Source organism: Zonotrichia leucophrys, chromosome 1A (genome assembly GCF_028769735.1).
Source record: "Zonotrichia leucophrys gambelii isolate GWCS_2022_RI chromosome 1A, RI_Zleu_2.0, whole genome shotgun sequence".
Classification (NCBI taxonomy): Eukaryota; Metazoa; Chordata; class Aves; order Passeriformes; family Passerellidae; genus Zonotrichia; species Zonotrichia leucophrys.
Window position 1 is genome coordinate 35,906,099 of NC_088170.1, and position 17,409 is coordinate 35,923,507.

The 17,409-nt window shown below is 45.9% G+C and overlaps 1 protein-coding gene across 4 annotated transcripts; it reads right to left on the reverse strand.

Annotated features, from left to right (window-relative positions):
- Nucleotides 1–312: 312 nt before the first annotated feature.
- On the reverse strand, nt 313–9,262 carry PDE6H (phosphodiesterase 6H). Of its 4 annotated transcripts, XM_064731722.1 has the most exons (5): nt 9,188–9,225; nt 5,102–5,160; nt 4,367–4,553; nt 4,068–4,108; nt 368–3,200 (listed from the first exon to the last, which is right to left on the reverse strand). In XM_064731722.1, exons 3-5 carry the CDS (start codon nt 4,504–4,506, stop codon nt 3,124–3,126), a joined length of 258 nt encoding a protein of 85 aa, XP_064587792.1. In that variant the 5' UTR covers nt 4,507–4,553; nt 5,102–5,160; nt 9,188–9,225; the 3' UTR covers nt 368–3,123. The 4 variants fall into 4 exon arrangements, with proteins under 4 accessions (XP_064587783.1, XP_064587792.1, XP_064587773.1 ...); XM_064731713.1 differs by lacking the exons at nt 5,102–5,160; nt 9,188–9,225 and adding an exon at nt 7,604–7,879 and having other exon boundaries at nt 313–3,200; XM_064731703.1 differs by lacking the exon at nt 5,102–5,160 and having other exon boundaries at nt 9,188–9,262.
- Between the last annotated feature and the right edge of the window lie 8,147 nt (nt 9,263–17,409).

The following is a 17,409-nucleotide window of genomic DNA, read 5'->3' on the forward strand; positions in this document are numbered from 1 at the left end:
AAACATGCTGACATTCATTGGCACTGAGTCCTAGAAGATGTAGCTGGCCAAAAGATTTCAGCCTGAAGGAAACCATGTGCAACACTTTTGGGAGAACATACCAGTCATCACTCAGGAAAAAACTGCTTCTCAGATGATATCACAGTCAGTCTTTATTGCCTATTGTTTGGAGATAAATAGCTGTTTTTCTCTAATGAGACATGATAAGTGACTTTCAGGGCTTTCCCCAGGAAAGGAAAGGATTTCAGAAAGAAAAGCTAAGTCATCTGCCTTTCCCTGGCTATATTTTGTAAGCAAGTCAGACTACATTCTTAGGATTTTTAAAACATTTTTTATTAATTTTTATTCCTTTTGACATGTTTTTATAGTAAAATAACAGAGAATAATGTATTACAATGCATATAGAGTGAAGTCCTTCAACAAGCTGCTTTAACACATTTGCTTTCTTGCAACATAGCCATCTCTCACTGAAAAATGGAAGTTTCAGGAATTATGGCTCATTAAAAAAAACTCAGAACCTCAGAAAAAGCAACCATGAGTGTGTTTTAAGACTCTTCTTCTAAGCCTCAAAATTCCTTACAAGTAAAGGAATGAATGTGATTCCTATTAATGAATAGAAATTATTTTTAAAATAACTAACAAACTGTGTTGGCTCAAAACACCCATCTTCTGATACAGCTCATCAGCTAGGTATGAGAACTGGGTTATGTGTACATTCCTGCTGGACTCCTCTAGGAAGGAGAATGGGGAAGTTCTCTGATGGGAACTGGGGCTGTGGCAGTCAAGTGGGGAACTACACCAGGACCTGATTTGTTGAAACCTCAATCCCTGGACTAAGGAGAATTTTGCTTTTACCCCAGTTTTTTCTGACAAGGTATCTCACTGTCTGTGGACTGTTTTCCCAAGGTCTGGGATGAAAAGGGAGCAAAATGATGAATTAGAATTTCCTTCTCTTGTTTTTGTCAAGTTTAAAAAAGGGAAAACTCAACTAAAATAGAGGCAGCCAGCTTGAAAGATTTAAAACTGGATCTAATGGGTCTTTTCCCAGAGAGAAGAGGACAGACTGAGAAGGTGGAAAAAGGATCATATTAACAGGATGGCATAATGGGAGGGAGAGCATGAGAGCATTGCCATACAAGCATTCACATTTAAATGCAGAAGGAGAGGGCTAGTACAGGAGCTTGAAAAAAAAAGAAATCAGCTCCCTATAGTAAAAGCTAAATAAAAGGTCATTTATATAAAGAACACTTAGGGAAAGAAGAAAAGCATTAGAAGGTGAGAAAGGCAGGAGAAGCTGGAAGCAAGTGGAAAGGGCAGAGTGCCTCTGGCCAAGGAAATAGCTGCGGCTGCAATTAGCTAAATGGTACAGGGCTCCGCGCTGCGATGGTGCTGCGGCTCTGAACGCTCCACGCTCACTGCTGCTTCTAATGGCAGCAGGGCTGGATAATAAAGGCTGTGCTCTGGACTGCCAACAGGAATTCATTCCCTTTAGCTTTGGTGCCCCAGCTATATTTTAACTGAAAACTGCGAGTTTTATTTCTGGAATAACAGTAGCAGATATCAATGGCACTGCCATGGATTTATATCAATGCTTTTTGTGTGGGGATCAATCATTTAGACAGGATTTGCTCTCTTCTCCACAATCACTCCTTGCTCCCATGAACATGTTCAGCCTAGGAAAGATAAGATAGGGGAAGGCAGTTCTTATGCAATGAGGCATCTTAAGCTAAAAGCAATGACTAAAAATTCCACCTCCTCTTATGAATACTATGTAGCTACAACAAACTTGCTCCTTGCCTGTAAACAAGCCAAAAACCCTTCCCTAATGCCAGGGGATCTCGGTGCATTCCCTGAACGTTTGAGTGGCTGTGGGTGCCTCACCACTGGGCAGCACTCACTGCCAGAGAGCAGCAGGCACAGATCGATGGGGTTAAGTGGATTTCTCTGTGCTTGTCTGCATGGACACATCCCGCCCTTCCCCTGCCTCCCCGCCTGCTCTGCTCTTACTTCTCTCTGGGGACACCGCTTGCCTGCTTGTCCAAACAAGCTCCAGAGCCTGAAATTGCCAGGGAGTGAAGAAAGAAAAGCCTTCCTACTTAGGAGGGGCAGGGTGAAGGGAGACTTGTCCTATGCTAAATACAGGGAAGAGAGAGCAATTACTGCAATATCATTTTCTGCTGCATGTGGCAGGACCGCTGGCACAGCCTGGTGACAGACCATAAGGATTCTCTGTCTTAATAAGCAGCAAGCATGTCCTGGGGAGCAAATGTCTCATGTAAATATGTATTGGCATGGGGACAGGTGTCACACAGGGCTTGCCATCAAAGGAGAGGAAATGCAGCATCATTTGGAGGGCTGCTTCTTTGGAACTGCAACCACAAAGGAATGAATAATAGGATTAATTCACTTAGCTATTGATCTCAGATGCACACATTTTCATTTAACATTATGAGAACAGCCAGACTCTCATGGTTCATAGCCTGTGGGCAGCACAGCAGAGACAGCATTTGCAAGCCCTTTTCCCCATTTGCTGATGAGGTAAATCTTAGCAGCACGTTCCTTATGGTGAGCCGCTGGGGAAGGATCTCCTATGGAAAACAGCCTAATGTCTGGACTGGTGTGACTCTAATGCTGCTCTCTACAGATGTACTCTGAGCAAATAACTGGTGGCCCAAATAACACGGGGACCTACCCATGGAAATTCTACATAGAAAGCTGAAGAAAGGAGGGAAGGAAGAAAACAGAATAGGCTGATTTAATTATGTCTGGACATACATGCACACAATATCTCAGCTAATCAGGGAAAAAGTTCAGATACAGCTTCCCCGTATCGCCATAAACATTGAAGATCTATGACAGTGAGAGAAGAAAGAATATGGTGCAGGGAGACATTAAGACATTTTTCAGTAGTTTCATCACATGGAACATGAGGTCTGCTCAGGGTCCCAAATAACTTCTTTGCCAAATTAACCTGCAAAGTTAAGTTTCTCATAACTAGCTCTTACAAAACCACCCTGCCCATAAGCAAGCGGATGCAAGGGCCAAAAGTAAGTGTCAAAGGTGGTAAAGACCATGCTGGGGTCTGTGGAGTCACCAGGTGACACCAGCAGAGATGCTGACACCTTAGATGATCCCGAACTGGGCCAGCTCGTGCAGTTCCAGATGGCTGAAAGCTTCCCATGGGCAAATCACGGTGATATCTGCAAAAGAGGGAAAATGACAAATGTGTTCTCGTAGCCCAATGCACTCCTTGGATTTATTTTTTTATTAATGGAAAAGCTGATTTGCTCAGGAAACATTAACAAAACTGAGATTCCGTTTGAAGGTTAAATGGGCAGATGAGCATTTCCAATCTGGTACTACCTGTCAGACCAAACGAAATCAGTGTTCTTTCTCTCTGTGAGCAAAAGCAAGCCAGCAGTTCCTAGTCTCTTCAGTGACTAGGTAAACTGGTGTAAAAGTTAATTCCAGTTATGTGGTTTCTCCTGTTCTTATAAATTACCTGTAGTCAAACTGTGATCTCCTTGAAGACATGTGCAGTTTCAGATCAGATGCTGAATAATTTGGCCTACAATATTCAGGATCTATAACTCTCTCTTCATCAAAACTTCAAACTTCTGACTGGCTACAGCTCATCCAATGCATGCTTCTCAATCCCAGATGGGTACATAAAATTCTTAAAATTAGGATTCTGATGACAACACAAACACTTGACCATCTGGGATTTAGTTTCTGTGATTTTTTGGTATTAATAGCTTAGCATTTAGCATTTATTTGAGAATCTCATGCTGCTAAAATTCTTAGCCAGAGTATTAGCAGAAAACAAACAAGCACTTCTGCAGCCCAGTGTAGGTAGTCTGAAGCTGAAACATACATAAATAGTCTTTTCTTCACATAGTGTATAAGCATGAATGTGGCAGCTTGGGGAGGCAGAAGTAGTCTTCAATGGTGACCCTGAGAGCTGCAGACAGGTCAGGGGAACAGAGGCCACCCCAGAATCCTCTCCCATGATCAAGTTAGTCTACGCTATGCTAAAGCAGGACATGACAACATCCTGCAGAGCTTACCTGTGCCCAGCCCCTCCATGCCTGGGATGTCATCTCCAAACCTAGGAGAGGAAAGAGCAGGTAAGGAGTGAGTTTGGGGCAGCAGCAGGGAAAGGGGAGATGCCCCAAGCCCCCAGCCAAGGAATAAGAATTGTGGGTAGGGAGCAGAAGAGGAGCAGAAGAGGAGCAGCTCCAGGCTGGAGAGCCGAGGGGGCAGGGGAAAGCCATCTCCTTGCCCAAGGAAGATGCACAGAAGCACAATGTAGCAGTGGGGAGTGACTCAACTAGCACGGTTTCTTTCCTCTCCAAAATTCCCTTACCCTCTTACTCCTTTTTTGGGGGGCTTGCTCTTGAACTGCCTTGTCTGTCTCTGCTTGAACTTGGGGGGTCCCTTGCGCGGTGTGGTGGGGCCGGTGGGAGCATCACCGGTGTTGAGGTTGGCGGCTGGGGTCTCGCTCATCGCTGGGCTGTGGGCAGCTGGCACGGGCCTCTCTCAGATCCCTCTGTCTGCAAGATAACAGCAAGGACTGGCACAACGCTCTGCTTATCTGTTCTAGGCATCAGTAGTCAGATGACAGAAGTATGGAAAATATAATTGTGACAGGATTAAAGATAATGGTATTATAGATAAAGAAAGACTGTAATGAGTACAAATTAGGCAGGGTAGTGCTGCCTTTCATCTGGCATGCTGGAATTAAGATGCCAAACAAAGAGCACTTGAGCTAAGGCCAAAAAGACATTTACCCCATGGTGCAATGTCTTGCAGAGCCATGGAGACTAACACCTCCTCTTGCCTCAAACACAGCTGCAGTCTTGGAGACAGGTTGCTGCAGAAGCTTGCCCCATAATTTAGGTAAAACTGGAAGTTTAATGCCAATGCTGGAGTTTTTTAATAGCTAGCTTTGGAATAGCATTGCTAAGGTTTTTGCTTACTGCTTCAGGACCTGACTACTGCAGGAGCCATGAAGACACATGTATGGCTTAGAGAAATATCCTGTCCTTGGGAATCACCATGATATTCTTCACCTGTTCTCATACTTGTGCCTAAGCATTACCTTTGGAACACTGATGGATGTGGGACGCTGGGCTGGAAGGGTCCTTTGTCTGCGTGGAGCTGCAATTAGGGCCCAACATTTGTCAATACCAAACTCATGGGAAATAGCACAAGATTGTTGCAAGATTGTGCAGAAGGCTAAGGCATCACACTAGAGACTATCTTTCAGGCAGAAGTTAATTTCATAAATTTCTCAGGATTTAGAGGAATAAAGCCTGTAACTTTGCCCAGGATATGTCCACTCTGGTATTTTTGAGCACTATATTACATGTGCTGACCCCTCTTCACTACACTGTACATGACCCAAACTCCACAGGGGATAAATAGTTATCAAGGAGCAATTTCTGTTTGGGAGACATGTCTCCTGTCTTAGACAGCAGAACTACTGCACTCTGAGCCTTTTGCTTCCTTCCCAGAGAGGACAGCTATAACTCTCACCAGTGCCCAAAGGGAAGCAACCAGCCCTTCATCAAATTTTGTGCTAATTAGTATGCCATTAGTAATATAATGGTCTGAACAAGTGCAATTATGGATAAAAATAAATGTAACTTCTTTCTTTCTTTCTTGAAGTCACGTTTTCCCCATGACTGTTATATATCTCCTATCTCCAGGTGATGTAATCGCTGATGGAATTAACTTCAGGATTTGGTTCTAAAGACTAATCTCATTAGGTCACCATAGTACTCTGGCTTAATCCCCAACATCACCTGCCGTGACACTCTGGACTTCTAATCTCAGCACTATAAATGTCATCAAAGATTTCTTTCCTTATTCTAAAGAGAGTTCATTCCTTTATCCTGAAATAGCCAGAACATTGGAAAGCAAATCCTTATATACAAGGAGAAAGATCATCTGAGCAATCCTCCTGTGTCACTTCCACATCCATGTAAGGTGAAGAGCCACATTTCTGTATCTGTGGCAGTCTGGAAATACTTCATCCAGAGCATCTTTCCATCTGTGGTGGCAGTAGGATGGTTCCAAATAATGGCACCTAGAGACAGGCTAGTTCTTCTGTCGCTTGTGGTCAGGCTTCTGTAATATCCCAAGCAGGAGACTGGACAGGTTCCAGCAGCCCCAAATGGAGCAGCAGATGGTTGTGTCTGAAGCTGCAGAATGCACAGATGCTATTCCCCCGCGTGTAACACAACGCTTCCTAAGCACACTCTGTGCCCACAAACACAAGGACCAGCTCAAACCCTGGAAGTTACTTATTTGGCTGTCTTCTCTGCAGTGCCTGAACAGTTGCCCAGTACTTACAGCTTTTTCCTCACAGCATGGTGGCAGGACAGGCAAACACTGTCACCTTCTTCTTTAACAGAATGAGAATGGAAATGCAGTGATAGGTATGATCTGGACTGTACTGCTGGCAGGAGAGATGAAATCTTTTGACTCACAGATTTTTAGGGCCAAACTGAGAGATGAAGGCATTTTGCCTCCAAAACAAATACAGAATTTTGTCCCTCTCTGTTACTCAGGATAGGAGGAATTCAGATGATACTGCCCTACAACAAAATGCTTTGCACCAGAAAGCTGCTCCATAGCAGGTCTGCTAATGTGCCAAAGTCTATTACTATGTCTCTTTCTCAGATGCAACTCTTACCAGCAGGTCTCTGTCTCAGTGCTAGACGCCACTCCTGAACTAAGAGGGACATGCATCCACTTTTAAGCACCATGTTACTTGGCACCCTCCTCAAGGGCTACTCCCAAAAGTACAACAGAAAAAACAAACCAGCTAACAGATTTCCATCCCTTAGGACTGATATTCAAAACTTGAAAGATGTATTTGTGCTCCATCTCCAGCTGAATTCCTGCCCGGCTTCAATAACCTCTGCTGTGCACTGGCATGTTACCTTAACCACAAATATGCCTTTGAGGGTGAAAACCTCTTTAATCCTCAAGTCCACATTTTGTCCCCAACTTCACTCAACAGAGGAATAGCTAATGGGAAGACTTGGCCCTTGAAGTTTCTTTTTGCCTCAGTCTGAAGTAGTTGTATCCATTTACCAGATATTCAATAACCCAGGATTTGGTAGAAAAAAGGATCTGCGCAAATCACACTTCATCCACTCTCACCTGCATGAATTCAATAAAGAGCACTCAATGAAACCTTTAGCTAGGGACATTTCTAACATTAGGGAAAATTCTAACTTCTTCCTTACTAATCTCCCTTTACCTCTAATTCTCTCCATGCATCACTACAAAATGACAGAGGATGGAAAGCAACCTTAATGCCACATAACATCTTTCCTCTTGCCACTGAAATCAAGCTGCCTTCCCACCATGGAACTTGTGGGACTTGCTTGCCACCATTAGAGTCAGAGAATCTCCGTTCATGCTGGAGTGGGCCCTGTCCCAGAGCATGGAAACTGCCCCAGTTCCCACACCTTGGGAACAAGCTGCCCCCACACACAGCCAGACAAGCACCCCAGGATCACAGACATGATAGAAATGCCAATGGCAGCTTCTTCCCATGGGAATTTCACAGCCTTTTGTCTTACCATACCTGCTTACTTGGATAGTCCTTGGTACCAGATCAAACAGGTGGCTTGACAGACGTTCTGAGTCTCCTCTAGACCTCTGCAAGTGCTATGCTGCCTTCTCCCAGTGTTTCCTGGTCTGCCAGAGCTCCTTTGCTCCTGCCAGCAGCAGCACACAGCTCCTGGGCAAGAGCTGATGGCTGTGGGTGCAAAGACTGTTGAGGCATAAGATCCTCTGCCATGCCCTTCCTCTGCTCCCTCCTCTGATGAGGTGTTACCTAATTGCCCCTGACAGCATTTCTGCTCAGTCGAGGGCTTAATCCTCTAGGTAAGAGCTTTGCTTGCATCTGAATGCTAATTATACCTAATACACATTAATGGGCTTATCTCAGTTGCGTCAGAAATCCCACCTCGGGGTTGTTGGCCAGGTTAATCATCCTTCTTTTAGTTTTATTTAAATTCAAAGGGGCTTGAATACTACTGACGAATGCTGACTCTTTAATCTGCTCCATCCTTAATCTCTGACTCCCTGTGGAAAATGTCTCTGGCAGATAATGTAGATGCATCACTTGATCTTCTTTTCTTTTTTCAGACCATTCTGGTGTAGGAACTTATCTTCCCCTGTCCAAAGCTTTCAAAAATACAGATTCCTCCATGTGCACATGTCTTACACTGCCTCAGGGTGTCAGACACAGGTCCTCCATGAGCCATGGCCCTCCATGCAGACACTCTTCTGTGAGTAGAGAGGAACCAGAGGGAAACATCCTTTTGCTCACATTCTCTTTATGGGTTTTTTGCATGCTCGGATCTTGGCCTCAGGAGAGCCACCTGCATCATCCTTTCAGGTTTTTGTCAGGGAGTATCAAATCCAGGGCCTTTGAGGAGTCTCACAGCTCCAGCCTCAATTGCTTGAGGTGGCTGATCATAGTGATGGGAAGAAGTCCATGCAGGTTCAGCCCTTTCTGCTCCTGTGTCTTACACAGGATTTCAAATCCTTCATTCTGGCAGCAGTTTTAAGACCAAGAACAGGTGAAAGAGGATGCAGTCTAAGAGACAGAAACTCATTTCCAGTAGAACTATATTCCCAAGTGGGATCACTTGGAAAGACTATCCCAGTTAAGAGAAGGGATTCAGTGGCAGCAGAGGTACAGCACCATGTTATGACCTCCTCATTGCTGTGCCCTGCAGGTGTGGCTGGGCACTGGGGCAGGGAACACCAGCTGCCTGTCCCAGCTGCTCCCTGGCAGCCCCCCAGTGCTGCTCTCAGCAGCCTCAGCCAGCTGAGGACACAAACCAGGGGGTTCCAGGGAGCCCCAGCCCAGGGGTTCCTCAGCAAGAGAACTGAGCAGCCCCTGCTTGTACAGCCAGGTTTGAGACAAACCCCTGCAGCAGCACCTGCCCTAATGATAGAGGAAGCAAAGCAACCACGCAAGAATCACAACTCCCTCTCCCAGCTACTCGATCTGTTCACGCTCTCCAAGCACCAACACCCAAATTTTCCCCCATGGAGTTTTAATCTGGACTTTTCTCTCCCCTGGGTTTTTCAGCCAGTTCCTTTTCCATCCCCCTGCCCCCCTTGCTATTGCCTTGAGCTCCCAGGGAACACTCACAGTGCCAAGGGCTCCTCTTGCAAATCATTCAACTCCCGTCCTCCAGCCTGGGCAGGAAGAGTCTCGAGGTGTCCCTTGTCCTCCAGATATACCCTGTCACCAGGTGACACCAGGCCATCCCTCGTGGGCGGTGTCTGCACGGCAGGGCTGGAAGGGGGGAGCACTGTGGGACCAGGGCTGGGCAGGCACAGCTCCAGCAAGGTCTGGAGGAGCAGCAGAGCCTCAGCACACTCCTGAGGGGTGATGTGCCCCTTCCTTCAAGAAGGTGGTGGCTTCTCTGGAGCTTCTGGGGGACATCTCTGGAGAAGCAAAGAGAAATAAAGAAATAACCTGGTCTTTGAGGGGTGCTGATTCTTGGAAACACAAGTGTCTGCACGGGCCAGGGAAGGGAGGATTCCCTATCCCTCTCTTGTGCTGGTGAATGCCTGGAGGGGTTTCCAGTGAACCTCTCAGAGGTGCTGCAGGGGTGAAGACACACCTTACAGAGCCATGCACACAGCTAGGCCAGTGCCATCAGGACTGAGTCTGCTCAAGGAGTCCTAGGGAATGCTGCTGAGTTGCTGCAGGGCTCAGGGGAAGCAGATGGGAAGGCAGGGGCAGAATGGGAACCTTTGTGTTGCACATGGGTGGCCAACCAGTCACTCCTGAGGCCCAAGGTGTTGGCCTGAGGGAACAGCCAGGTCTCATCTGGGTACCAGCACCATTGTCACTGGGAGGGGCCCTCAGAGGCAGGGCACAGGCCATTCTCCACCCCACCAAAACTCCAGGTGTGACAATGCACTCTTTTTTGGGTTTTATACCCAGCCCTTGGTATCTCCCATGTGTTCTAATAGCCTGCTGTAACTGCCTGGAAGATCAGTGTCAGATATGGGGAAAGAGTTGGTGGAGTCTCAGGGTGAAAAGAGAAGGTCCAGAGTCCCGCAAAAAGGTGCTAGGAGATCATACTCATTCTCAGCTGCAGCAGTGCCTCAGCCATGGCCTGTAACCTGTTAATCACAAGGCTAACAACCCTCAGGGGCTCTTGGGCCTGGTGAAGCACCTCACACTTACCCTTGTTGAGCATCCTCCTCACTGCACAAGATCAGGCCTGGCAGGACTGAAAATAATCCCAGTAAATGGAGCAGCACAGGAGAACCAGAGCAACACAAGGGCAGAAGGAAACCAAAGTGCGGAGTTGTTTATGATGGATGAGATTTGTGTTTGGGTGAGGCTGGAGGAGGGGATTTTGGAGCAGCCAAGCCAGCCAGGGGTGTGACTGTGTGTGGCCAAGGAGGGACAGTCTCTCACTGATGTGACAGGCCCTGGCAGGGAACACCAGGGCAGCACGGCACTGGTGCTGAGCAGGAGTCCCATAGCTGGGGCCTCTGACCCTTCAGATGCTGAAGTTAGACAAGATAAATCCTTCAGTGAGACTCAGCTTACATTAAAACAAATCAATGAGGTCCTAGTCCTTGAGTGGGCACTGAGAAGCTGGGAAGTAAATCCCAGCTGCAGCTGAGAGGCTTTCAATCTAGCAGAGAAGGAGCAAACACACATTCCCACACATTTGAGACAATCACACAGCTTTCAGAGGCTTGTGCAGTAATTTGTGGGCACAGGAAAGAGAACGGGGGCAGCATCTTGTTGGCATCCTCTCTTTCCCTGTGATGACTAGAGCTTGTATACAAATGTTGGAGATTGATTGCACTCATCCTCTTCTGACAGCAGAAGTGATTACTGTGGGCAGGGACCTGCTTGTGTGGATATAAAGAGGTGCAGCCTGCTGGCAGCAGACTCCCTCCCATCCCTGCTGCTCATTCCCATGCCTCCATCTGCTGCAGACAGGTTTCCAGGGGCTCCCCCTCCCTTCTATGTAGGTAAAGTTGCTGGGGAAATCGGCTGTACAGCCCTGTACTGCTCTTTCCTGAGGCTTCAAAATTTACATATGTTCAGGCTGTTTGTTTTCAAAATACTCCCTTTGTTTTCCTGTTTTCCCAATGAAATCTGTCTTGTTTCCCTTTAACAAAAAGTGGACTGTGGGAAAAAAATATTCCATGGTGTCACATGAAGATATTTTTTTACCACTGACAAAACATGACAGAAACTCCCTAAAGGGCTCCAGTTCTCATGTTCTTTCTTATCTCCCAGGATTATCAGTTCTCTCTCTCCATCCATACTCTCTCTCCCTTCCCCTCACAAAGTGGGTGGCATTTACTTTGCAGAGTTGTGGGTGCACAGCTTCCTTTCAGAGCAAGAGGCACTTGCTTCTGTTTGTGCCTGGCTGCTGTGCCAGATGGGTGACAAGTCCTGCCCAGGGACTGAGAGCCCAATCCCTGTCCCTCCCTGCCCAGGCCTTTCTTCCCCAGGAAGGCCAGTGCCAACTTTTTGGGCCACAGCAGCTGCCATTGGATCCAGAGCAGAACGCACCAGAAACCATGGGGTCCAGGTGGTAGCAGGAGTGCAGTCCTTGTGGCCTCAAAGGAAAACTCAGGAGCTTCATCACCTCCAGCCAGATTATATTCTGTTCCAAGGAACCACTTAAAAAAAATCTCCAAGGTTTCTGACCCTATTTATGAGCTGGTGTAGCCATGGAAACAGTAGTTATGCCAGAAATAGCAGCTCACTTGAATGACAAAGAAAACACAAGTTTACAAGACAGTGATTTTTCCAGAGGCTGACTGGGCTCATGGGACTGTGGGAGGAAATCCCAGCTGAGGCACAGACTCAGGGACGCAGCTGATAAGGGCTGTGGTCAGTGTGGGCCACAAGAACTTTTGAAATGTATCTCTACAAGCTTGTGCCACGTACTGGGAGACTTTATGCATTATTGATAGAGATTTATCACTTGCCACAAAGATATACCTAAGTGAAAGTGAGCAGAGAATTAAGCAGGCAGTGAAATGTTGGTTTCCCTCCCGAAGACAGGCAGCCTACCAAGGGCCTCTGGATCCCAGGTGAAGGAACCATGGTCAGACCTGGATTTAGAATGGGACTGTCTGTTGGTCTCACAGAAGATCAGTGAGGTTGTCATGTCAACAGTGTTTTGGTGAGAAGCTCATTGCAGTAAGGTGCCTGCAAATGAGGACTCAGAGGCTGGAATCCTCCCCCTGCAGCACTGACCATGTTCCTACGCCTCATGCCATTTGCGCTAGTGTAGAAAACAGGGACAGATACAGGGGACTGGGCTTTCCCTGCGCAGATACTTGGTTGTTTGACTGCATGCTAATCAGTGCATTAAAAATGCAGAGAAGAAGGCATGCTCGTGGAGAGTTTTATCATTTTTCCTTCGGGAAATCTCACACAGTTATTTTGGTGTTGGGATGAAAGATCCATAACAGCCTGCAATAAACAGGGTGTGCTGACTTTGGGAATCTGTGCCTGCTGCTGGATACAAAAGCTATGTTCAGTGTCCCTGAGCTCAGCTTGCAGAAGAGCCTGATCTTGATACTCCCACTCATACTCTGGAGGCTTCCCTGGCAATAGGGCAGAGAGCAAAGAGGCTGAGGTCTGTTTTTCCACTGCCAGGGCTGGAGAGGGAGATTTCCACGACCAACGCATAGAAAAGGGTCCTTTGAGGAAATATGAATTAAGTGATAAGGTTTTTCTGAACCATCATCAATGGCCCTGTCTGCGCTACAAACTGGGTATTGGGGATGTAACTAAGTCCTCAATCCAAATGGCCACTGCAAAAGCTTCTACAGGAAAAATGAAGTCCCTGCTTTTTTTATTTGGTCAAGGCTGTTCTACTTGCACATGTTAGAACATCATTACAGGCCCCAGGCTTCCAGGCACAAATGCTTTAGGACATTCTGGGGCTTTTTATAGCAGATGATATAAAGCCATGTAGTCTGTCCTACACTTCATTAGTTACCAGAGTTATATTTTCTTCTCAGCAGCAAGTCTGGCCTTTCTTGGAACAGATAGCCAAGTCTTAGCATCTCATACTCACAAGACTGCTGTTAGCATGATTTTAGTAACTTACAGAAACTTCTACCTGATTGGCATAAATAAAAAGAAAACCAAAAGAAATCCCTCCGCCCCTCTCTCTCTTTTTTTTTTTTTTTTGATAGCCCTTTTTACCATCAGATCTCAGGAGACAGAACTACATTTTTATCATTCTTATTTGTAAATATGGAAGAGATGGTGGAGAGAAAGCTCATGGACCTGCAAAGAAGATTCAGTCATGCAGGCATCTGCTGAGGAGACTGATGCTCTTGGCCATGCAGCACAAAAAGCTCAGTGTTTCTAACTGCTTTGTGATTCATTGTCTAAGAGCATCCCCATGCTCATTGCAAAGCTGTCCCAAGAGAAGGCAATATCATTAGTGAGCATCCTTTCTGTGCACTCACTTTGCTTAATGTCTGTATCCAGGCTGTTGGTGATGACAGAATAGGAATGACTTTGTTAGATTGTTTTATAAAGCATCCTTTCTTTCTTATTTTCACTCTACCCACAATTAAAATATCTGCTTTTTTCATTTATAAGATTATTTTTCTCCTGAATGACATGTACAGAACAAGCTCAACATTAATATATTGAAAAAAAACTTCGCATTTTTCCCTTTTTTATCAAGCCCAGGTAGTTAATGTGGTTATCTATGTGACTGCTATAAATCACAGTTTGTGATTGCCCTTAAAAAAATCAGAGTATCCATAGTATTTTCTCAAGACCCTTATTCAGATTTTTCTTTTCTCATAATTGATTCCTTCTGTGTGAATTACATGCCATGTACCTGTGAACAGTGATTAAATGGTACACTAGCACTCTCTAAAATCACTCATTGAACTAAACAGAGAAGTAATACTGCCTTGTTAAAAAAAAAGGGTGTTTTTATTTAAATAGAAATCAGAAAATCAGATTGCTCCAGAGCTTTGTTCAGTTTAAAACAGTGTAGCAAATGATTCAGTGTCACAGGGCTAAGAAGCAGAAACTGTACACAAGTCAGCTCCAGCTGTCTCCTTTCCTGACAGCTCTTTTTCTCATCTTTTTTTTTTTTCTTCTTCTTTTTGAATGATTGATTCTTTCTCCTTGGAAACCAGCATCCCAATAAAGGAAGGCTTTTCCTAAACATTTTGGTAAAATGTTTCTTTCTTCTTCTTAAGGGGCACATATCTTCCCATGGCTTTCACACCACGCAAGAGGCATTCTTCCTTCCTCCTCCTCCACATAAAAGCACTGCTGTGCAATCTCATTCAGTTCAGCCCTTTGCCACCATTATTATGATTTTCTTCATGTAGCAGTTGAGGCTTTCAGAAAGAAATGATTGCTTCTGGGGAGCATCTCACACTCTTCTCGGGAACATTTGACTAATGGGCAGAGGAGGCAGCTCTTCTGCTCCATTATCTTGTCTCTTGGGGTGCTGCTCACCTCCCAGACACATGGATGCTAAATGCTGTAGCTGCCATGTGATAGCAGATCCCTGGTGGATGTAACTGTGGAATAGAAAAAGCTAGGGGATCAAAATCTGAATAAATTAAAAAAAATATTTTCTCCTTTTATTGCTTAGGTGTACTGCTAATACAAAGCCTTCTGGTTTCCCCTCAGGATCTTGCACAACTGCAGAGCTTAATGTTGTAATGTTTGTTTGTTTGTTCATTTGTTTTTGTTTTTGATGGCCTTTCACTGTTAGATTCCAGCCTTTTTTTTTTAATTTAGATCCTCTACACTCTTGTTACCCACTGGGGGCACACACCTACAAATTGCTTTGAAGCTTCTTATTGGGAGGCTGCTAAGGATATTTCTGTGCCAAGGACCCGGAATTGCAGTTTGCTTTCTGGTCCAGTCAAGCATCAAAAACACAGCATAGAAGAAGTGAACTGATTAGTAGTCATCATTGCACGTGGGGCATGCACATGTTGCACAAAGGATGTTCTGACAGTTTTGTATCCATGAAGATTTATTTGTGGGACACTGACAGCTGATGGTGTACTTCATGTCTTGGAATGCTGAAAGTTATTTCTAGAAAGAAAAAGAAAATAAAGGAAGAGAGGGAAAAGGGGGAATTTTTCCCCGCTGGCCAGCTGTGAAGGGCAATGATGGGGTCCCATAGGAACAACCTCATCTGAGGGCTCTCTCTGATGCTGCAGATGATGACAGTGAAAGTGACCAGTAGGATGATTTCTTTCCATGCTTTCCCTTGGTACAATTTCCATCAAGACCCACTTAAAACTTCTATGGTTTATTTCTGGGTTTATTTCTGTTGGATCTGGGAGGAGAACGTTCATCATGTACAAATGTTGCACATTCATTGCTTGTTAATCTTATGTGAATATACAAAACTGGATAATATTTACTGAGAATTTCAATAGCCACTGGCTCTTCTGTTGAACACCACATTTGTTTTTCTCCTTTATACACTGAAGTCTGCAATATCAAAGAAAAAGAAGGAGTGGGAGGAACAGCAATTCTCACAGCAGTTCTTGCACGAGAATCCACTATAATAACACTGTGGGGGTTTATGGAGGCAGGGCTGTGAGAGCAATAATATGTGAACAGCACAAGTGCAATAAAGGAAAAACATTGCCACAGAGAGAGTGGTAATTATTGTCTTATGGCTTTGAGAGATGCTATATAGCTGCAAGCAGCATGCCCTGAGCTACAGGGATACAAGGCACCTAAGAGCTGGCCAGAGGCTGGACACAACCTGACTAGAAGCTATAAATTCTGGCATGCAATCAAGTTCCTTGTTGAGAGTACTGTTTAGCACAGGAATGTCAGGGCGCAGCTGGCAAGGGAGATTTCCCAAGGTCAGCAGAGGAGGAGAGGATACCACAGCTCTCCTAATTTAGTCCCAGCTTCAGCTCTGGCTGTTTCAGAAGAAAGTCACAACACAGGGAGGAATGCTTGAATAAATAACTCCTAACACCCTGCTTGGTGATCAGCTTAGAACTGAGATTTGATTACACTTGCTGAGATTTGACCTTACATAACCACCTGTTTTCTGAGAGGCCCTAAAATAATCCAGTCCCCTTTTAAATCCAGCTCTGGTGGGTGACTTCTCTAGGACACCTTCACCTGCAGAACACTGACTTCTGCCACGGCACCAAGTGAGGGATGGAGAGCAAAAACTGCTTTCCTGCATGCCAGGCTCTGGAGAGCAGGGGATGCAGAAAAGACACCTCTGCCTCCCCCATGACAGGGACCATCATCTTCCTTCACCAACCCCTGTGCTCTCACTCACCCCCTCCCACCAATTTAGCTCTCCCTCTCTGTCCTCACTGAGCTGCTCTGCCCATCCTCAGCCTTCCTCAGGCTAGACTCTGAAGGAAACTGGCTCTGTTTTGCCCCTACCCTCTCATCCCCCACAAAATCCTTTTCCTTCCTCTGTCTTCCTGTTTCCCTTGCTTCCTCGGGGGATTGTGAAGTGACATGTGAAGTCTTTGCACACCTTCAGGCTTGTGACAGGGGTTATGGGATTAGCACTTTAACAAGCCTGAAAGCTGCTTAGACAAGTATTAAATCTCCAATCTCTCCATCTTTCAAAGAAATCACTGCTGGAGGAGCTGAAGAGGTGGAACACACACTCATGTCTTCAGGGGTCAGCTCTTCATCCAGCTGAGAGCCCTCAAGTCCAGTGGCTAGGTGGTTTGAAAGAATTCTCATGGGACTTGGGGTTGGAAAACCGAGTTAAACCCTTACCAGGGGCTTTGTGTTGGCACCCCAAAGTGCCTGCTCTCTCCTTGCCCTCCATGCTGGCTCCCCTGCCTGACATTTTATCTAGCTTCCATCCCTTCCTTGTCTTCCCACCCCAAGGGCTGCACACTCCTTTGCAGCACTTTAGAAGGGGTGAGTAGCACCAGGGAAGAAGAAATTAGGCACCACCTCTCCTAGGCACACCAGGATCAACCTTGCTGACTTCTAAATGCTGACTTCTAAATGCTGACTTCAATGCTGACTTCTAAAGCCAGTCCTGGGGCAACTTGTGCCTGTGTTTTATTCAGAGATGAAGAATTCATGCTTCATTTGCTGTATCACCCTGTTTATCCCACTTAACTGAGAGTCAGAGAAGGCAGTGCTGGGATTAGCAGAGTTGGGTGGCACCTCGTGGTGCAGTGAATGCTCCCCACAAGGCAGGGAAAGCTCCTGTCTGAGCTCCTGGACCTGTCACCTTGCCGGTTCCCATCCCCTCGTGACTGCCTCAGGACAGGATTACCTCCTCCATCCCTGCAGGGAAGGGATCTCTGCCTGCAGAGAGGGACACCATCTGGGGACACCATCTGGGGACAGCACCTAGGGGGCACCCA